General features: G+C 39.6%; 1 protein-coding gene across 1 annotated transcript; it reads left to right on the top strand.

The window, feature by feature from the left end:
- Positions 1 to 607: 607 nt before the first annotated feature.
- trpc6a (transient receptor potential cation channel, subfamily C, member 6a) lies at positions 608 to 23424 on the top strand. Its single transcript, XM_060936108.1, has 12 exons — positions 608 to 1065; positions 3430 to 4183; positions 4275 to 4454; positions 6503 to 6667; positions 9048 to 9264; positions 9349 to 9576; positions 9689 to 9953; positions 11799 to 11994; positions 14917 to 15120; positions 15371 to 15415; positions 22577 to 22652; positions 22775 to 23424. The coding sequence occupies exons 1-12, from the start codon at positions 923 to 925 to the stop codon at positions 22909 to 22911; spliced, it is 2610 nt and encodes an 869-aa protein (XP_060792091.1). The 5' UTR covers positions 608 to 922; the 3' UTR covers positions 22912 to 23424.
- The last annotated feature ends 162 nt before the right edge of the window (positions 23425 to 23586 follow it).

Here is a 23586-nt window from a genome sequence, read left to right as displayed (position 1 = left end):
TAGAAAAGGAGCTTAAAATAGTCTCTGATTGCATTGGCCATCTGTATGAAACACTATCAACATGAGAAATGAACCAAGATAGTGGCTTCCCATGACCCTCTCTGTGGTATTTACCTTTTGACCTCATCCGTTGGGCTTATATATCCTCAAGGAACCTTTTGGACACCAGAGAAGCTGTGTGCGCACGTAGTCAGCCAATGATGTGGGTATGCATACAAACACATAAATTAGCGAAAAGGGAGGACTAGGAGAAAGAGTTACAAAATGGAGCGTGTCACATGATTGGTCAGTGTGGAATTCCATTGAAGGCATTTCCCACAGCTGAGACTGCAGCCCAGAACAAACAAAGCACTTTCTTGGGAATAGAGATACTAACCCATAGACTTCCTCGTCTGTATCGCCACAGTAGGTTCTTGCTGCAGATGGAAAGCAAATTTTGTTCAACAAAATTAAACTATTTGTGGGGTTTTCTTCCAGCTTATTTTATTTCAGTTAACTAGCATTGTAATTTACATTACTTTACACTGACCTATGATTGTTTTGTAATCTGTTTATAAAAATGTCACTTGTAAGTAATCTTGAAGTTATTTTCTAGAAGAGATGCATTTGTGTGGAAAAAAGGAACAATGCTGAGTCTTGTGTTAATTATAGAACATAAACAGAGGATTATCTTGAACAAGCAAAGATTGTTAAATGCCTTGTTTGTTGCCAAAGGATTGAAGATGCTGCCACACTGCCAAAATTCCTAGATACTCTGTATTACCTCAAGTTTTAAACAGGAGCAGAGACGAGGACTGTAGAAGAAGGTGTTTTGTCCGAGAGTAGCACACAGTCTATCCATTACTGCTGGATGTTTGGATTATGAGTACTGGTAGCTAACAGTGCCTTACCGGCGTTTGAATTTATTGCTTGAATTGGAAAAATGAATCAAAGGAGACCTGTTTTGGAAGAAAAAAATAAATCAGAATTACATGCCAATGGAAAGAGGAACAGAAGTAAAGACAGTCTACTGGTGAATTCTGAATTCGGTGATGACTGTTATGGCTATTATGGACATCACTATAGGTGAGTTTTCTCCAGTGATTTAGTGGGCAAAAATATAACTTTAATGTCATGATTACTCTGAATTTATATTGCTCTTAGGATTTTTAATTTATGATTGTATAATTCATTTTTATCCAGTTTAGCTCTTCTCTCCTGGAGTAACTAAATATGGTCTAAAACCTAGTTTATATAACAAGCAGAAGATCAAATGCCAAAGTCATAAAAGGGAAGCATCCTTAAAACATGATGTAAGGGTCTATAATCCAAAGCTTTACATGTTTTGTAAAAGCACCATTAATATAAGTGTCTGTTTGAAGTGGTGACTTCAAGAAGCTGGAGGTTTATTCGATTTGAGCTGTTTAATAAAATTAATTCATCTGAAAAATCTTTCACCAATTCACAAGCAAATGTGCACGAGGACTTTCTAATATTCCTTATATACGTAGTTTTATTAATTAAAACTTCTTTTTGCGAAATTTGAAAATCTATCATTTTCTGTGTGGCGCTCATGTGGTATAATATACCGTATTACTTCAAAAGCAGAAACGATGATGCGATACATGCAATAGAAGAAAGATCTTATTATTTTAAACAGTATAAAAATCATGTTGGTTCAAATATTATCATATGGTACTGTATATGATATATAGATTGTAAGTATGTTAGTAGAACCATATCTGGGAAAAATATCCGTGCTGAAGCAGTATGAACTCTTCAAATTGAAAAATACAGTAAAAGATGCTTGGCTTAGCCTGATTAAATGATAAAGCCATACTGTTTGCGTGAATATTTCTCCTGGGAGCTAGTGAAGACTGGTGAAGAATCAGGAATGGAACATTTGGTCAAAACCATAAAAATTTAAAGTAAAAAAAATGCACAGAGAGGACATAGATGTTGCATGGTCTCAAATTTGTGTAAGCCAGATGACCTAATAAGAGAACTTTTTTTTTTTACAATACCCACCAGCTACGAGAAACATGACGACTGCAAATTAATCTCATCTCATCTCATTATCTCTAGCCGCTTTATCCTGTTCTACAGGGTCGCAGGCAAGCTGGAGCCTATCCCAGCTGACTACAGGCGAAAGGCGGGGTACACCCTGGACAAGTCGCCAGGTCATCACAGGGCTGACACATAGACACAGACAACCATTCACACTCACATTCACACCTACGGTCAATTTAGAGTCACCAGTTAACCTAACCTGCATGTCTTTGGACTGTGGGGGAAACCAGAGCACCCGGAGGAAACCCACGCGGACAAGGGGAGAACATGCAAACTCCACACAGAAAGGCCCTCGCCAGCCACGGGGCTCGAACCCGGACCTTCTTGCTGTGAGGCGACAGCGCTAACCACTACACCACCGTGCCGCCCTGCAAATTAATAATAAAAGCAATTTCAACCACAGAGCTATTGAATTCTTAAATCTGATTGGTCAGATGCGCTTGATTAATTTTCTAAAACAGCAGCTCTGACAGTAGTTCTGGCTGCAAGGCAAATCACAATGTAAGTAATAACAAGAACCAGCTTGTTTTGTAGATATTACAGTACATAACTATAAATGTAGCTATAAAAGGATTAAATATACCTCCCCTTATTTTATAACTGAAAATGTAATAATTAGCCAATCGCTGTGGCTTAAAATGAATAAAACTTTTAAGAACATGCTGTTATGGGAAAATAATCAACTTTGGGGTGGTAGCAGTAACTCCACATTACAACCGGCTGCATCCCACCACCCTATGGTTGATTATTTCCCTATAACAGCACACCCCAGGTGTTTCATTTGTTTTATTACATAATAATCTTGCAGCCAGTTGATTTCTTAGTAATCATCTGACACCCATTTGACAGCGATTATGAACATTGCAGTAACTTACTCCTCAAATTATTGCCATAAATTCTAGTTTTTGTATAACAATGGAACTATTCTGTCTACTTGCTACATCCATCCATCCACTATCTGTAGCCACTGTTCTACAGGGTCGCAGGCAAGCTGGAGCCTATCCCAGCTGACTACAGGCAAGAAGCGGGGTACACCCTGGACAGGTCGCCAGATTATCGCAGGGCTGACAGACAGAGACAAACAACCATTCACACTCACATTCACACCTACAGTCAATTTAGAGTCACCAGTTAACCTAACCTGCATGTCTTTGGACTGTGGGGGAAACCAGAGCACCCGGAGGAAACCCACGCAGACACGGGGAGAACATGCAAACTCCACACAGAAAGGCCCCTGCTGACCACTGGGCTTGAACCCAGGACCTTCTTGCTGTGAGGCGACAGCGCTAACCACTACACCACTATGCCACCCCCTACTTGCTACAGTATTTCCAATTATATACATACTTTTACTTATATGACATGTTTATTCCTTTTTAGTGATTGCACACATCAGACTCGGCAGATTGTGGCCAAGAGCAGAAAGCAGGCCTCACGAGGGGCAGCCTATATGTTCAATGCGCATCCCAACAGCCTGACACCTGTGGAGGAGCGGTTCCTTGATGCTGCTGAGTATGGAAACATCCCTGTAGTGCGGCGAATGCTTGAGGAGATTCCTGGGCTGGATGTGAACTGTGTGGATTATATGGGCCAGAATGCCTTACAGATAGCAGTAGCGAACGAACATCTTGAGGTTACGGAACTTCTGTTAAAGAAGGACAACTTGTCTCGGATTGGCGATGCACTCCTTTTAGCTATAAGCAAAGGCTACATACGGATTGTTGAGGCTCTCCTGAGTCACAAGGCCTTTGCTGACTCCAGGAGATTAACCGCCAGCCCAAGAGAGGCAGCAATGCATGATGACTTCTTTGCATATGACGAAGACGGGACTCGCTTTTCTCATGACATCACACCGATCATCCTGGCATCTCACTGCCACGAGTATGAGGTCGTCCACATCCTGCTGACTAGAGGGGCTCGTATTGAGCAACCACATGACTATTTCTGTACCTGTGACACCTGCAATTACCATCAGAAATACGATTCATTCAGTCACTCATGTTCACGTATCAATGCCTACAGAGGCCTGGCCAGTCCAGCGTACCTCTCTCTGTCCAATGAAGATCCAGTGCTGGCTGCTTTAGAGCTCAGCAATGAACTTGCCTGTTTGGCAAATATTGAGAAGGAATTCAAGGTATGTCTAATATTATATATACAACATAGAAATATTTGACAATCTATTTCTGCTTTACTAAATGGTGTCTTTTATTGACCGCTTTCCTAAGAATGATTATAGGAAACTCTCTATGCAATGCAAAAGCTTTGTAGTTGGACTTCTGGATCTGTGTCGGAACACAGAGGAAGTGGAAGCCATTTTGAACGGCGAAGTAGATGAGAGCTCTGAACTACCTGGCCGACCAAGTCTCAAGCGACTGAACCTTGCAATAAAGTATGAACTTAAAAAGGTAAAGTGGCACACTATGGACTAAATTCAGAGATGGGTAGTATTTCTGCAAGCAAAATCATTTTTAGGAAAAAAAATATGTAAGGAGTAAAACATTCTGAACATTCAGGAGATTTTGTCACAGGAAAATAATAGGGTTGTAATGTTATGTGAAGACGGGATACTGTTACCACCCCAAAATTGATAATTACTTCCACCAACTTTGTAGGAGGAGGTTATGTTTTTGTCTCTGTTTGTTTGTTTGTTTGTTTGTTTGTTTGTTTCCACTGTAACTCAAAAGGTAGTGAACAGATTTTCATGAAATTTTGAAAAATGTTGAGCTATGGGACAAGGAACAATTGATTAGATTTTGATGCAAATCCGAATGTGGCTTGGTGGAGGAATGCACTCTACCGAGTGCCCTTCTAGTTTTCCATCGGTCCATTATCCATAACTGCTTATCCTGTGCAGGGTCGCAGGTAAGCTGGAGCCTATCCCAGCTGACTATGGGCGAGGGGCAGGGTACACCCTAGACAAGTCGCCAGAACATCACAGGGCTGACACATAGAGACAAACAACCATTCACACTCCCATTCACACCTACGGTCAATTTAGAGCCACCAATTAGCCTAACCTGCATGTCTTTGGACTGTGGGGGAAACTGGAGCACCTGGAGGAAACCCATGCAGACACGGGGAGAACATGCAAACTCCACACAGAAAGGCCCCCATTGGCCACTAGGCTCGAACCCAGAACCTTCTTGCTGTGAGGTGACAGTGCTAACCACTACACCACCATGCCGCCCCCTTCTAGTTTTCCTACAGTTTCATTTTGTGGAATGTCCATGAAACATGTTAGTTCCTGTTATTATTTGTTATAGCAGCTATAAACAGTCATTCACTCACTTTTGAGATTTAAAAAAAAAAATGCAGAATGTCAGGTTACCAAGCAACCACAAAGTCCTCTGTCCTGAAAACTATCGTGTCTGAAAATTTAAAGCTGAAAATATAAACCTGCTACAAAGTACTAAAACTGGAGGCTCCTTCCAAAAATGAATCTGTTATGTGAAGCTTCTGTCAGAAAATGCCCTGTGTAAGTTATTACTATAGAAACAATAACATGTGAACAAGTACATTAATATAAACCTGTGATTTATCAGAGCTACTGTTAACATTTTTTTTAACCAATCAGAATCGAGAATGCAACAATCCCTTTTACAAATAAATATTGTAGCTTTTCATATATATAATTTGGAGATTTGTGGTTGGTCATACAACCACAAATCTCCAAAATGGTTGTAAAATAGTAGTGATGCTCAAATCACAAGTCTGTTGTTTGTCAGGTCATTCAGATCAGGACAGCCATTAACTTATAACTCACTTTCCTGAAAAGAGTGAAACGCCTTTTAAACTTTGGTAGAAGATAAACATTTTTGTTTTTCTCAGAGAGGATGTGTAATGGAGTGTATGAGGTGTGATCAGACACTGAAACCATCCAGCCTGTATGATTTCATCAGAATTACAAGTTAAGATGCTGATTTAATGTTTTACCTGCTGGAAATAGTGTTTTGAATTGTCACTTTATCACACACTCCTGTGACCATGTCATAACCCGCAAAGGCTTTATTACTGACCACTTAGTAGCTTTGTATATCCATGGTATAAATCACAAGTGTTCATCAAAGGTGATGATGCCTGTTTCTGAAACATGTATTAGCAAAATGTATTAGCAACTATGGTTGTTGAAAATTTGGCGTCTATATACAGAAAAAAAGCACACTAGCATATAAACACTGGCAGCTATTATATGGCTAGTACGATTGTAAACAGTTATAAACAACACTTCAGCTTCTAAAGTCCTGAGTGATTCATCAGGGAGAAAATTCTGACATAGTTTTGTCTTAACTGGCTCATTTCCTTTCAGTATTTCTAATCAGATATGGACAATTTACACTTATATGCATATTTGTTCCAGTTTTGCTGCGAACAGTGTTTGGCATTTTTGAATCCTGAATGCTGTTATTTATTTATTTATTTATTTATTTATTTATTTTGTGTGTGTGTGAAACAGTTTGTTGCACATCCTAATTGCCAGCAGCAGCTCCTCTCAATCTGGTATGAGAATCTGTCTGAATTGAGACAGCAGACCACAGCCATCAAGTTTTTGGTGGTCCTGGGTGTTGCAATAGGACTGCCCTTCTTATCCATCATATACTTGGTGGCACCTTGTAGTAAGGTTAGTGAAGTCATAATTAAATACAACCCCATTTCCAGAAAAGTTGGGATATTTTTCAAAATGCAATAAAAACAAAAATTCGATTTATTAATTTGTGTGAAACTTTATTTAACTGACAAAAGTAAAAAAAAAAAGATTTTCAGTAGTTTTACTGACCAACTTAATTGTATTTTGTAAATATAAATGAAATTAGAATTTGATGCCTGCAACACAGTCAAAAAAAGTTGGGACAGAGGCATTATTACCATTGTGTTACATTACCTTTCTGTATGTGATCTGAGGATACTAATTGTTTTGCAATTAGAATTTTTGTTCATTCTTGTTTGAGACAAGATTTCAGCTGCTCAACAGTCTGTGGTCTCTGTTGTCTGATTCTCCTCTTCATGATGCCACATACATTCTCAATAGGAAACAGATCTGGACTGGCAGCAGGCCAGTCAAGCACATGCACTCTGTGTCTACGAAGCCACATTGTTGTAGCTTGTGCAGAATGAGGCTTGGCATTGTCCTGCTGAAATAAGCATGGATTTCCTGGGAAGAGACGTTGCCTCGATGAATATGTCTCTCTAAAATCCCAATATATGCCCCAATGTATCAATGATACCTTCACACATATGCAACTCATCCATGTCGTGGGCACTGATGCACCCCGTACCATCACAGATGCTGGCTTTTGCACTTTTCTCTGATAACGAACTGGTTGGTCATGTTCACCTTTGGTACTGAGAACTCAATGTCCAGTTTTCCTGAAAACAAGCTGAAATGTGGACTCATCTGACCACAGCACACAAATTTCTACTGTCTTTTGGTCCATCTGAGATGAGTTCGGGCCCAGAGAAATCAGCATTGTTTCTGCATAGAATTGATGAATGGCTTCTTCCTTGCGTAATAGTTTCATGTTGCATTTCTGGATGCAGCGGCAGACTGTGTCAAGTGACAACAGTTTTCCAAAGTCCTCCCAAGCCCATTTGTCACGTTAGCATGACAGGGCTCGAAGGTCATGCACATTCATCAGTGGTTTCCAACCTTGACCTTTACGCACTGAGATGTCTCTGAATTCCCTGAATCTTTTCACAATATTATGTACTGTAAATTTTGAAAGACTGAAAATCTTGCACTGAGAAATGTTCTTTTTGAATTGCCTGACAATTCTCTCATGAATTTTGGTACAAAGGAGTGAGCCACAACATATCCTTGCTTGTAAAGACTGAGCCTTTGGTGCTGCTCCTTTTATACCCAATGATGTTACCAATTAACCTGCTTATTGTAGAATCTTCCAAAATAGTGTTACTTGAAAATCCTATGAACTTTTCAGTCTTATTTTGCCTCTGTCCCAACTTTTTTTGAGTGTGTTGCAGGCATCAAATTTTAACTTCACTGATATTTGCAAAATACAATTACAGTAAGTTGGTCAGTAAAACTATTGAAAATTTTTTCTTTGTACTTTTGTCAGTTAAATAAAGGTTCACATGAATTAACAAATCACATATTTTTATTTTTATTGCATTTTGGAAAATATCCGAAATATTTTGGAAAATATCCCAACTTTTCTGGAAATGGGGTTATACTCAGAGGTTACTCTGTGATTGAAATGATCCATTGAGCATTAAGTGTTATGGCTTGTAAGAGCAAAACACATTAATAAACCAAAATGGCAACAGCCAAAAAAAAAAAAAAAGGCAATAACAAAATCTCCTTCAAAATCGTATAACAGCAAATTCAAAAAGACAACATCAAATACAGAAACTTAACAACAAATTCAGAAACGCATCAAAATGTACTCCGAACAGAAAGGCTCTGTCCTTATTCCTCATTCTAAAAAAGGGCAGAAAATGGAGAGCTGGAAAATGGAGAGCAGTTTTCTGGAAAAGGAAATGAGCCTAAATGACGAATGATGCATTCATCTTTTTAGATATGCTATCAGTCTATCTTCACCCTAAAGAAAGCTGGGTTATTCAGAAGAAAGAATTACTCCTCACGATAATAACATAAGTCACGTCACATGAAAACATTTTCATGTTTCAGACTCGTTGTCATGTTTCTGAATTTGCTATGGTGTTTTTTATTTAACTATTGGATTTGTGATTGTCATCTTTTTGGTTTGTTAATGTGTTTTTTCACTTATAGGCCTCCTAATACAGTCTTTTTTTTTTTTTTTAAAGATGTCCTTTAGAGTTCTCATGATAATTAAAATAGCAGTGCTTAAAATAGCTTATCATGTGACTTCATGTGAAATAAATATATGTGAAATAGATATAATATAAACCCAGTCCAAATAAACAGATCTGCTAAATGAACAGTTAAACACAATTATTATTGATATACTGTATATCAATATACAAATAAAGCCCTATCAGACTTTTTTTGTTCTCCTCCACAGCTGGGAAAAATTATGCGAGGCCCTTTTCTGAAGTTTGTGGCTCATGGAGCGTCTTTCACTATTTTCCTTGGCTTGTTAGTATTCAATGCAGCTGATCGCTTTGATGGGAGCAAACTGTTGCCAAATATGACCGTCCATGACTATCCGGCCCAGCTGTTCCGCATGAAAACAACTCCTTTCACATGGATGGAGATGCTCATAATCTTCTGGATAATAGGTCAGTCTGAGACTCAAATTCAGTGACCCTGAGAAACAATCATACAATCTAAAAATGACTCGCTATTTTCTTTTTGTCTTTTAGGGATGATCTGGGCTGAATGCAAAGAGATCTGGTGTCAGGGTCCAAGAGAGTACCTCCTTGAACCTTGGAATATGTTGGATTTTGGAATGTTAGCCATTTTTATAGCCTCCTTTGTCACAAGGATACTGGCTTACTGGCATGCATCTAAAGCACAAAGTTATGTTGATGAACACTACACAGACATAACAAATGTGACGTTACCACCAGAGGTCGAATACTTCAGACTGGGTGAGTAAAAACTTCTGGTTTTTACCAACATTTAAGTGGAGTAAATGTTAAACAGTGCATTCACATTTAATACATGAAATGTTGTCCCACCCACCCCCTTTTACCTTCTTAGCTCGTCTGTTCTGGCTGCCATCAGATCCACAGCTGATTTCTGAAGGGCTGTATGCCATTGCGGTGGTTTTGAGTTTCTCTCGAATTGCGTATATCCTTCCAGCCAATGAGAGTTTTGGACCACTGCAAATCTCTTTGGGAAGGACTGTAAAAGACATCTTCAAATTCATGGTGATCTTCATTCTGGTCTTTCTGGCCTTCATGATCGGAATGTTCAACCTGTATTCCTATTATTTGGGGGCTAAACAGAATGACGCTTTCACAACGTAAGTAGTAGAGAAGATATGCAAGGAATAAAATACGACAAGCGAGCACTGTTATAGATGCTGTTATCAGTGACGGGGTGGTGTAAAGCAGAAATACTATTCCCAACCTGAACTTGTTTATTTTCCTATAACAGCATGTTCTCCTCTTATACCACAGCAATTTGACAACAAATTTTAATATATGACTGATTCCACGCTTATGGGTACTGAAATGGGGACATGAACTTATTTTTAAAAATTCACCTAAAACCATTTCTTTTTTTACCATCAGGTCACAAAACATGTAATCTTTAATGAATGATATGTTAAAAGATAACTTTAATTTTCTGAGATGTAATAAAAACATATTTATATGCCAAAGTCAAGCCTATGAGTTCCAAAATGATGTCTGTTACATTACTTCTGTTACGATTGTCCATCTCGCGTCTGTTACAAATTAATTACAATCTAGCTATATACCATGTTAATCTTATTGAAAGAATGTGTATGTTTATTCTACTACACATGTTTATTAATTATATTTGCTAAAACATCACCTTCCTATGTTTCAAAAAGTAATTCTACATTGTTAAAATTGAGAATATATATGTCCACAACACTTCTGTTACGTTCTGACTTTGGCATATAAATATGTTTTTATTACATCTCAGAAAATTAAAGTTATCTTTTAACATATCATTCATTAAAGATTACATGTTTTGTGACCTGATGGTAAAAAAAGAAATGGTTTTAGGTGAATTTTTAAAAATAAGTTCATGTCCCCATTTCAGTACCCATAAGCGTGGAATCACTCATATGTTAAGGTGACTTTAAGATAAATTAATTGTCTTAATATACACTATACTCTCAATAATCTCCAAAAAAGAGTTATATTTATTTGGCTGTTATTTACCTGTTACAGTGAGAGGGAAGTATTGTATATAGTACATGCCATATAAAAATAGTGCAGTGTATTTGAGACAATATAGTTTATGTACCAATGGCTGTAAAAAAAAAAAAAGAAGCCCTGGACAACGTGACTCCATGCCTTTCCTTTCGATAGAAATTAAACCAAAATTCCACTGTCATGTTGTCAAATTTGGAGCCAGATTCTGCGCAGTAGAGGCAAGAGTTGAAGCCAGGTACACCTACTCCTTTATTAGGCCCGCCTCCTTCTCACAATAACAAATTCCAGTTTATCGCAGAAGCCGTCAATCACTTAATTCCCAAGTGTATCCATGCCTTCTTAGGATTTCATAGAATAATGTTTTAAAAACTAATTTCTTGGGGAAAAAATCTGTAGATATCAGTACAGGGAAAAGTAACTGGTCAAATTAGACACTGTATATGGAAAGACAGTTTAGATGAAAAAAAAAAAGTGACATTGAAAATAGGCTGTTTTATACATTATACTGCAGCCAGCCAGCAGTCGTGCTAGATCTGTGGTGGCTTCACTTTTTAGAGAGGTTACAATGTCCATGTTTTTTTTTAAAAATATACATAGACATGTCAGCCCTGCGATGACCTGGCGACTTGTCCAGGGTGTACCCCGCCTCTCGCCCATAGTCAGCTGGGATAGGCTCCAGCTTGCCTGCGACCCTGTAGGACAGGATAAAGAGGCTAGAGATAATGAGATGAGATGAGACATAGACATGTCAGCCCTGCGATGACCTGGCGACTTGTCCAGGGTGTACCCCGCCTCTTGCCCATAGTCAGCTGGGATAGGTTCCAGCTTGCCTGCGACCCTGTAGGACAGGATAAGCAGCTACAGATAATGGATGGATGGATGGATGGATGGATATACATAGACAGTAATTGGTATATACCATGTTGATCCTTTTTTTGTCCCTCTTACAAATCCTACAGAATAGAAGAAAGCTTCAAAACACTGTTTTGGGCCATTTTTGGACTCTCTGAGGTCAAGTCAGTGGTTGTGAACAACAAACACAAGTTCATCGAGAACACCGGTTATGTGCTCTATGGAGTGTATAATGTCACGATGGTCATTGTGTTGCTCAACATGCTCATTGCAATGATCAACAGCTCCTTTCAGGAGATCGAGGTACTTCACTTCTTTTAATTTCACATTCCTGCATGATGAGAATAACAATGTCTAGCCAGAGTGAGTGAGAGAAGGTGACATTTTGCATCCTTGTAATCAGAGGTGGTAAAAGTGAAAAGAAAAAAAATCTGTAAATATGCAAACACTAATTCATAAAAATACTCAAGCAACAACAGAAAATGCAAATACCTCATAATGGTACAATACAAACCTGCAAACTCCTTCTTGAAGTGTGAATGGAACAAGTCCAAGAAAGAATAAAAAATGAGAAGGTCTGTGCCTCAAATTATGCACTAATTGTAGTTATTAGTCACTTTAATAAATGTGATGTGATCATTTTGATGTGCCGAGGGTCGTTTTTCTCTGTTTTGGGACCGTTTTCCTCCCTCTTGAGGTAAACAGTATGGCCCTATGGAAACAGCCGAATGCGAGGAGCTTTAATTAATTCGCATAACTATGGAACTCCATCACACCAAGATGGCGACGTGTGGAAAACATTGTGACTCTGCATCGACCTCGGAGAGTTTTGAGTCACAGGTTTGTAATTTGTGGTTGACATTCGCAAATAGATCTGTGAAACAAAAGATGAATATATCTTTTCTCTGTTACTACTTTTGCGTTATCGTTTCTTTCTCTGTAAGATCAAAACATTAGGTGTATAACTCCATACTCGCTACTGTGGGCTCGAGCCCATACATTCTAAGGCTAAGATAGCTAAGTGCTAGCTAGAATGATTTAATTATTTGTCCGGAAAAATGACATATCATCTAACCTTCCTCTATCTTGCAGTTGCACTCACTAGGCAGGCTTTCCTTTTCTTTTCTGCTGGCTTTTAGCTGGCGGGAGAGCGGAGTCCGCCATGTCTGCCCATGCTGACTTGTTTTGGTTAAAAGTAGGTCAAACACGATCCACGGTGGTCATGTGATATTGTTGCTCACTTGCTTTGGTGATCTCTGGAATTGTAAAATGCAGGACACGTTTTATCTCAGCAGAACATTTACACATCAGATACACGGTATGTGCAGCATCGCAGCATCTTGAAACTCCAACAGTTATAGAAATAGAACATGGTTTTCTTTTAGAATAACACCAACTAACTCCTGCAACGAGGTCCAGTCTATATATGCTGGAGTTCCTTATACCTTATTTTACAGGGACACACCAGTCCTACCTACAACAGTAATGTCTCTTGTAAGTGCTTATCAACATGTTTGTAAAAGTCAAATGCAGGCTCAGTTTTGACCTTGTGGTCATTTCATTTAATTCTACTTTAATTATTACACTTAGATTTTACTGGTTAAATTCAGAATTGCTTTTTTTTTTTGCCCTAACTAGGTTTTACTTTGGGATGTATACTTTCATTCACAATAGAAAGATATTGAAGTGGAAGCTGAATTTTTTTTGTAAACTAAGTGCCGCCGACAGGATCCTTTATCCATCAAAAATGTCCTCTCCGGAAAACACTGACCACATGATGAGGTTGTAAATTACATTATAGGCATTTAGCAGATGCTCTTATCCAGAGCGATATACAACATACCCAGAGCAGCCTGGGGAGTAGTTGGGAGTTAGGTGCCTCGCTCAATTCTGGAAATACACTACATGCTGTCTTCTCACCACAAGTAACATGTCCAGTATATGACCTGTAGCTCGGAAATTCTGCACAGTTAATTTCTCAAAAGATTATTTTTGGCAGCAGAGAAAATCTGAGGTTTGATTTTTGGATTATTGCAGAACTGAAAAGTATACCCTGATTGTGAAACAGCCTTACAAATAAATATTGTTCTTCTGTTTGCCTTGTCACATCTGTTAGAACTTGTATAGGTTATATTTATACTTTTAATCAACTGATCAAATTGTAAAATGTCACAATTATCCAAGTTACAAGATTTTGGAATTTCGCCCTCTTTAGTTGACAAGTGCTATTGTGAACTACTTGCTAAGGAACATTTTGTGCTGCATGATTCCTCCACTGTGCACATTAAGCTTTCAGATGATGCTGAGTATGGAATACAAAAATACGGAGAAACTCACTAACGCCTCCTTTTTGTCACTTTCAAGCTATCATGAGTTCTCTAGCTTAGGCGGCACGGTGGTGTAGTGGTTAGCACTGTTGCCTCACAGCAAGAAGGTTCTGGGTTCAAGCCCAGTGGCTGATGGGGGCCTTTTTGTGTAGAGTTTGTGTGTGACTGCTTGGGTTTCCTCTGGGTGCTCTGGTTTCCCCCAAAGACATGCAGTCAGGTTAACTGGCTCCTCTAAATTGTCTGTAAGTGTGATTAGGAAATGGGAGGGTTGCAGCAGGAAGGGCATCAGGTGGAAAACTGTGCTGTAATTAATATGATGTGGATCAAAGGGTCCAGATGCCAGCGACTCAACATAAATAAGTGGGACAAGCTGGAATAAGTGAGTGATGAGTTCTCTAGCTCAGAAACTTCGACTGGGGAATGACACAAATAATTTGCCTATCTTCTATCATTCATTTATATCCCATTAAAATTACAGAACAAATAAATACCTTACCTAGTTATCAAGGAAAAACTCTGCTCTTAGTCTCCGTCCTGAAATCGTTTCTCTTTTATGCTATAGTAATGAACTTTTTCACTCATTCCTGATTATTTACACTCTGGTGCTCTCTCACACATCTGAAGCTATGACCTGACATTCTTTAAAGTATCTCAGTTGGTGTATGAAGAATAATATATATTTCTTCCAAGAAAACGGCTCACAAGACAGTTTCACATTAAGTCTTGGAGCAGTATCTTCAGTATCTGACATCAGTTGTTTTTAGAAACGTAATTTACCTAGCTAAAAAGATTACTCCAATCTGATTATCCTATTATCCCTAGTTATAAATATTTATCTACCATGATCCTTTCTGTGCTCTGTAGTCTTGGTACATCCTGGTCTCTTTCATGCTTGCAGGACGATGCAGATGTGGAGTGGAAATTTGCCCGGGCCAAACTCTGGTTTTCCTATTTTGAAGAGGGTAGAACCCTCCCTGTGCCTTTCAATCTGGTACCAAGCCCAAAGTCTGTGTATGGCCTTGCCCTGGGTTTAAAGTCGCTGCTGGTGAAACTCTTCGACAAACACAGAGCCATTATGAAGAACGAAGCAGAACTCAGTGAGGTGACATGTACACAAACTTATCCCCCATAATCCTTCTAATTACTTAAAGAGAAACTAATTTCTCTTTTCTATCTACATCCATCAGCACCTAATTTCCATAGACACTAAGCACTGTGTGTAAAGTAAAAAGCTGTTTTTAAGGTTTTTTTTTTCTTAATTGCTCTCTTAACAGTTAATATTATTCATAAGTAACTTTGCAATAAATGTTTAACTTTCCAAATATCCTTTTGTTTGCTTTCTTGGTCAACAGTTAGGGGAGAACAAAACCAACAAAATGAGGAGTCATCGATATCAGGTATGACTATCACTGGAGGATTCTCAAATCAAGCTCTGGTGAACCACAGTACTGCACAGCTCAATGCTTTCCAATGCAGTTCATGCAGCATAATCGGATTTACACAATGATCCCTTTCCCTCAATCGTAGCCAGCCAAGAGGTAGTTGGTGTCTGTCTAGAATCATTGTAACTGACATTCTAACTGTTTATAGATTACACTGTCACACAGTGTCCTAAACCACATCTGCAAGTCTGTGTGACTTCACTCAAGAAGTGGATGTGGTTTATGGCACATATTCTTGGAAATAATTCAAGTATGACAGACTTCCAGACTACTTGTTAGCTACGTTAACCTTGTAGGTCCAGTGCACTAAAGGAGCAAACATCAAACACCAATATGTAATATGGAAATATGGGGAAATCGTGTAATTCTTTTTGCTGGACTATTCCTTAAAAACACTGGCCAAAGAAACCTGTACCAGCTCATTTATCCAGTTATGTAGTCGGCTAAAGCACATGGTGGCAGTACAATGCATAAAATCATGCAGAATCAGGTCAAGAACTTCAGTTACTGTTTAAATCAAACAGCAGAATGGGGGAAAATGTGATCTCAGCCAGTGGCTTTGACCATGACATGGTTGTTGGTTTGAGTATTTCAGGAACAGAATGTCCTGCGATTTTCATGCACAACATTCATAAGGTGGTGGCATGGCAGTGTAGTGGTTAGCACTGTTGCCTCACAGCAAGAAGGTTCTGGGTTCGAGCCTAGTGGCCGACGGGGGCCTTTCTGTGTGGAGTTTGCATGTTCTCCCCGTGTCCGTGTGGGTTTCCTCCGGGTGCTTTGGTTTCCCCCACAGTCCAAAGACATGCAGGTTAGGTTAATTGGTGGCTCTACTGTAAATTGACCGTAGGTGTGAATGTGAGTGTGAATGGTTGTTTGTCTCTACGCGTTAGCCCTGCGATGATTTGGTGACTTGTCCAGGGTGTACCCTCCCTCTCACCCATAGTCAGCTGGGATAGGCTCCAGTTTGCCCCTGACCCTGCACAGGATAAGTGGTTACGGATAATGGATAGGCCTTCATAAGGTGTATACTAGACATGGTATGGTACGCTGTGCATATTGACCCTTGTAGCACAGTGATGTCAAACACCAGGTTCTTAGGTTTCAGATTCCTAAGCTTAGGTAGGAACCTTGAGTTTAGTCACATAATCACCCTAGAACCATCTGGTTATAAGTGCATGCAAGCTTATCAACATGCTGAGATGATCATCAGCCAAAAAAAGCTGTCTAGAATGACATTCCTTCCAGAACAGCATCCTGTCTCGGTCTGTACATTGAGGTATTAAGAGATTCCAAGGTTCCATATCTGATTCCTGGAGAGCATGGTGGATGAAAGGCATTTAGTTCCTTTCAGAAACACTGCCTGATAAGCTTAAAGCTCCCAGAGTTCAAGGCATTCATTCTGTTTTTTTTTTTTTTTAATTCCTGAAGTACTACAGTGTAACCCTCAGTCTGTCCACAGTATCAAGGCATCAACCCCATGGGTGCAGATTGCTACCCTGTTCACTGCACTCCTTATCACCCAGTGTTGAGAACATACAGCATGTCAAACCTTGAGGTGGATGGGTTAAAGAGCAGAAGACTAGTTTAACCCTTTGATGCAAAACATGGGTCAAAAGTGGCCCGGCTGAGTTTTTATCTTCTATTTCTTTGCAATAAATTAATTTCATCATTCAGTATTCAAGGTATTCCTCAATTAACTTGTTTTTGATCATCATACATCCTTATTTTATTTTTTCCTTTCTTACTTTTTGAATAAAAACCCTTTTTGTATCACTACCCTTCTAATGCACAACATGGGTCAAAAACGACCTGCATTCATTTTCCAGGTTATTTCATGTATGGCTGAGTGTTTCTATGATATACTTTTGAAATAAATTCATTTTGTCATTTACTTTTCCAAATATGCAGTAAATATCTTGTTTTTGTTTAGCACAAATCATCATTTTTATTTTTCCTTTCTTAAGTTATGAACAAGCACAGCTTTTGTAATTCTACATCAAGTTTACACGCATGGGTCAGAAACGACCCGCATGCATTTACTACAGCGTTCGGTGGGAACTGTGAATTGTGCTTGTGTCAGACATTTCACAGCTCAGCACAGCGCCCTTTGCCCATCTAATACATGTAAGTAATGTTTTTCAATTGTTCTAACATTACCTTAGAAAAAAATTGATTATGTTTAGGTTACCTTGAGAGTGAGTAGATTATTTGTCAGAAAGTTACAAGTAATTACTATTAGCTACCGAGCTGTTGACATATTCTACTTTAGTTCGCTAATTTTATTGTAGTTGGCTTAGCTAACTACATAGTTAATAAATAAATAACTGGCCCCATTCACTGCTAAAGTAATTACTTGAAATAAATTATTATAGTATTAAGACATATAATTTTAAATCACACTTGGATGACCCATGTGCAGTAATATAAAAAGTATTTTTGTTCATAAAATAGGAAAGAAAAAATTAAATTAATGATTTGTGGTAATTAAAAACAAGATATTTAAAGAATACTTGGAATATTCAATCATAAAATAAATTGATTTCAAAAGATAGAGCAAAGAAAAACTCAGTCAGCATGAAATAACCTGGAAAATGAATGCGGGTCATTTTTGACCCATGTTGTGCATTAGAAGGGGTGTGCATATGTTTTGCATCAAAGGGTTAAGATTAGAAAAATATCACCTGGTCTTTTTCCAATCTTCAACCGCCCATTGAACCTGTGGTCACTGTAGCCTCGGATTCCTGTTTTTGGCTGACAGGAGTGGAACCCAGTCTGGCCTTTTTTTTTTTTGTAGCCCAGCCATCTCAAGGTTCAACTTGTGCATTCTGAGATGCTTTTTCTGCTCACCACTCTCTGACCTCTCTCATCAACAAGCTATTTCCTTCCCAGAATTGCCACTCACTGCATGTTTTTTGCACCATTCTGAGTAACTCTACAGACTGTTGTTCATGAAAATTCCAGGAGATCAGCAGTTTGTTAAACTCATTACCTTTGTAGGTGGCACCACTCTGATTGGCCTCCTTTTCAACAACGATACATCCATCCATTATCCGTAATCACTTATCCTGTGTAGGGTTGCAGGCAAGCTGGAGCCTATCCCAGCTGACTATGGGCAAGAGGTGAGGCACACCCTGGACAAGTTGTCATCGCAGGGCTGACACATAGAGACAAACAACCACTCACACATTCACACCTATGGTCAATTTAGAGCCACCAATTAGCCTAACCTGCATGTCTTTGGACTGTGAGGGAAAATGGAGCATCCAGAGGAAACCCACGCAGACACGGGGAGAACATGCAAACTCCACACAGAAAGGCCCCCGTCAGCCACTGGGCTTGAACCCAGAACCTTCTTGCTGTGAGGCAACAGTGCTAACTACTACACCACCATGCCGCCCTTCCAACAATGATGTGTACATTTATTGACAAGAGGTCAGCCAAGCAATATGCCTACCAATATGGTGCAGCCAAAACAAGTTGGACCTCAACACACAGAAAAGATAGGAGCTAGTCACTGACTTTAGGAGAAAAATTTCACTCCATCTCACTCTACGCTGGACATACAGCACAGTAGAGTCCTTCATAGTTCTAGTCACTCTTATGTTGCAGGACATTAAATGGGAAGACAGCATCACTTCTGTTACAAAAAGGCCCAGCAGTGATTCTTCTTCCTGTAACAGCTAAGAAAAAGCACAAACACCTACCAAAAATATTGATACCATTTTATACAGCTGTCATCAAGTTGATCCTCACGTTATTATGTAACAGTCTGGTTCAGTGCAGCTAAAGCTGAGCTGCAGTGGACCATCAGGATGGCTGAGAAGACCACTGGGTGCAGCTTGCTATCCTTACAGGACTTATAGCTTCACCAGAGTAAGGAAGTGTGCACAAAAGATTTCAACAGACCCGACACACTACCTACTATCTTTTCCAAAAAAATTCTCTCTGGCAAGAGCTTCCAGTCAGTAAAAACAAGAACCATAAACACCTAAACAGCTTTTTCCCAAGAATTGTAGCAGATATCAACAAACTCTAACTCACACATCCACTTCTCAAGACTTTAATATTTTTTTTCACTGGCAGCACCTTGATCTTTAAAGCACGCTTGCACATTCCTTTTGGACCTTGGTGTGTGTGTGTGTATAGAATTGTCCCCATATGTCTGGACCTTGCACAAAGACAAATTCCTTGCACATGCAAGTGCGCTTGGTGAAATAAAATGAATCTGATTCTGATTTTTGTAATGCTCAAACCAGTACATCTGGCATCAACAACCATCAAGTCAAGTCAAGTTTATTTGTATAGCGCTTTTAACAATAAACATTGTTGCAAAGCAGCTTTACAGAATTTGAATGACTTAAAATATGAGCTAATTTTATCCCTAATCTATCCCCAATGAGCACGCCTGTGGTGATGGTGACAAGGAAAAACTCCCTCAGACGACATGAGGAAGAAACCTCGAGAGGAACCAGACTCTAAAGGGAACCCATCCCCATCCGGGCAACAACAGACAACATGACTATAACATTAACAGTCCTAACATAAAGTCAGCTTCGTTGATGCTATAAACCCCCCACTGACAGAAACTCGAGCGCAAAACCATTCATGATAACCATAGTCCCAAAGTCAGCAAGTCAACTGCAGTCCTAAAGTCAGCAAGTCAACTGCAGTCCCCAACCACAAAAGCACCACTGCAGGAGTCCAGAGCGTCCTCCAGGCGCGACCCCCAACTGTTCACATGGGGCCGCCCTCCACAGGAGCAATGCGATGAGACTCCAACCAGACACAGGGCACCAGGATGGATCAGGCAGGTCCGAGGAGCAGAAGAGGTCAGCATCTCAATCCCAGGACCGACATGTAACTCAGAGGGACAGATTTGGGGGGGGGGGGGGGGGGGAGAGAAGAGAGAGAAAACACAGGTTGTTAGGTATGCCCAATGTCACCTGAATAAGTAGGAACAGTATACATATTGCACTGAGTACAAGCAGGGACTCCGGCAACTAACTATGACAGCATAACTAAAAGGGGAGAGCCAGAAGGTAACACAGGCATGAGGGAGCCCTGGGACATAAAGCAGCAGCCACTACACCGTCAACAAACTCGAGTGAGCAAGCGAGTGGGGACTGACAGCATCCATACATCCCAGTTTACCAAAACACTCTATGTCTGAGGACCCTCCAGATCTATACCTTTACCTCATAAACACCATTAACAAAAGGCTTGACTAAACAGATATGTTTTCAGCCTAGACTTAAACACTGAGACTGTGTCTGATTCCCGAACACTACTTGGAAGGCTGTTTCATAACTGTGGGGCTTTGTAAGAAAAGGCTCTGCCCCCTGATGTAGCCTTCACTATACGAGGTACCAGCAGATAGCCTGCGCCTTTTGATCTAAGTAGGCATGGTGGGTCGTAGAGAGCCAGAAGTTCACTCAGGTACTGTGGTGCGAGACCATTCAGTGCTTTAATAAGCATCCAGTGTCTAATACTTTGACACGGTCAAAGTCACTGAGGTCACACTTTTCCCTCTATTCCAAGGTAAACATTAATGGAAGGGGTGGCACGGTGGTATAGTGGTTAGCACTGTTGCCTCACAGCAAGAAGGTCCTGGGTTTGAGCCCAGCGGCCGACGAGGGCCTTTCTGTGTGGAGTTTGCATGTTCTCCCTGTGTCTGTGCGGGTTTCCTCTGGGTGCTCTGGTTTCCCCCACAGTCCAAAGACATGCAGGTTCGGCTAATTGGTGACTCTAAATTGACCATGAATGGTTGTCTCTGTGTCAGCCCTGCGATGACCTGGCGACATGTCCAGGGTGTACCCTGCCTCTCGCCCATAGTCAGCTGGGATAGGCTCCAGCTTGCCTGCAACCCTGTACAGGATAAGCGGCTACAGATAATGGATGGATGGACATTCATGGAAGTTCTTGACCTGCATTTGCATGGTTTTATGCATTGTGCTGCTGCCACATGATTGGCTGATTGGATAATTTCATGAATGAGCAGTTTAATAGAAACTCTAAGTCAACTCTGGGCTTGAGTGCTTCACTAAATAAGTTTAATAAAGCACTCACTACCTCTGCTAACTTTGTTGGAGAAGGTTATGTTTTTGCCTCCATTTGTTTGTTTGTTTGTCTTCTCCCAATGTAACTCAAAAAGTAATGAACAGATTTTGATGAAATTTTGAGGAAAGGTGAGCCATGGGGCTAGGAATAATTGATTAGATGTTGATGCAAATCCGGATATGTACGTATGTGGATCCAGGATATTTTTTGTCTGTTCTCAATGTAACTCAAAAAGTAGTGAACGGATTTTGATTAAACTTGGTGTTCAGCTTTAGTATTATTCTAGGTTCAAGTGATTTGATTTTGATGTTGAGAATATGTGGCTTGGTGGAGGTATGCACCTTACCAAGTGCCCTTCTAGTTTAGAGTCCTGTAACAACGGAGAATGGAGAGGCTGACTTACCATTGCTGCCAAACCCAATCTGGGCTTGAGGTGAACCATGTTTGGTTGACTTGGCCAGAATTGCAGCAGTTCCTTTCTGTACACTCTCTCTCTCTCTCTCTCACACACACACACACACACACACACACCTATGGACAATTTAGAGTAGCTAGTTAACCTAACTGCATGTCTTTGGGGAAAACCAGAGCATGCAGAGGAAACCCACGCAGACAAGAACATGCAAACTCCACACAGAAAGGCCCCCGTAGGTCACTGGGCTCAAACCCAGAACCTTCTTGCTGTGAGGCGACAGTGCTAACCACTACACCATCATGTTGCCCACAGAAGCTGATTATTAAGTACTTAATTACCAATATTTAGGAATTGTTTTCCTTATTTAATTGCCAATAATGGGTTAACTGTAATAAAACATTGAAACAATCAACATATTCAGTAAAGTTTTGACAGGCAGCGTAAACAGAGCCCCTAAACAACTTTCCCTTTTTTGGGAATCTGTTAATGGCAAGTGTGTATACACCAGAAGGATTAAAAGCAGAGAAAGCTCTGACTTGTGTAGTCCTGCAGTCCTGCAGAAATGGACTTGATTAAATATGTCCATGAACTGACAGTGCATGTCTGGTTAAAATGTCTTTTGAATTCTTTCCAAATTTACACAGATGATTATGAAGCGCCTGATCAAGCGGTACATCATCAAAGCTCAAATGGACAAAGAATCTGATGAAGTCAATGAGGGTAGGTTATATTTGGTTTTGCTTTGCTCAAATCTAATACTTTTTTTTCTATAATGGCATTGGCTGAGGTGAATAACCGAAATTTATATATTGTTAGTAATTCACACTGTGATAATTTCACAGGTGAACTGAAGGAAATAAAGCAAGACATTTCCAGTTTGCGCTACGAGCTTCTTGAAGAAAAGTCGCACAACATGGATCGCATGGCTGAACTTATCAGTAAACTTGAACAGTGTGTCTGTTTGCATAATGTGAAATAGAAGTGTGTGCAAGACTGTTTTTTTTTAAATCTTACTTCTAATCATGCTCACTGAAAGTCAACTAGACAATGAGCAAAACTAGTTTATTTTGGTTTCCTTTGCAAATGACCACAATTCAAAATGTTCTCCAGATGAGAAATCTGACTTTTGATGATACATTTCTCAGAACTGTGATTAAATTGCTTTTCTTTTACTGGAAAACTGAGGATGCTATTGAGCATGTGCAGATTGAGTGTACTGTACTCTAGTTACTCACTGGTGTGATTGATAGCGTTACAACTCACTCTACTCCCCTAATTTAAACAACAGCAACGCTAACCAGGATAAAACAATTACTAATGATGAAAGAATGAACACTGTAAACATATCATACAAGCATCCAGTGTGCTCCAGTTCTAATGAACATGGCCTTTTTTGTACAACGTGATAATATCTTGCGCAAACTTGTTGACATGAGTTTGTATGAGTTTTATACGATTGGATCGAGAGCATCTCCTGAGAAGATCTTTATAAGTCTAATGTGAAATGGAATTCTTGGAATTCCATTGTATTTTTTTTTTTGTAAATGGTTCATGTTACATATTTCATTATTTATGTAAAAACATAAACATTCTCATTTGTTAAACTGAAAAGTGACTGAGCTTATAGCACAAACTATAAATTACCATTAACTTT

The sequence above is a fragment of the Neoarius graeffei genome, chromosome 12 (genome assembly GCF_027579695.1).
Source record: "Neoarius graeffei isolate fNeoGra1 chromosome 12, fNeoGra1.pri, whole genome shotgun sequence".
NCBI lineage: Eukaryota > Metazoa > Chordata > Actinopteri > Siluriformes > Ariidae > Neoarius > Neoarius graeffei.
Note: the sequence above shows the minus strand (reverse complement) of the source record. Positions and strands in the feature narration are given on the sequence as shown.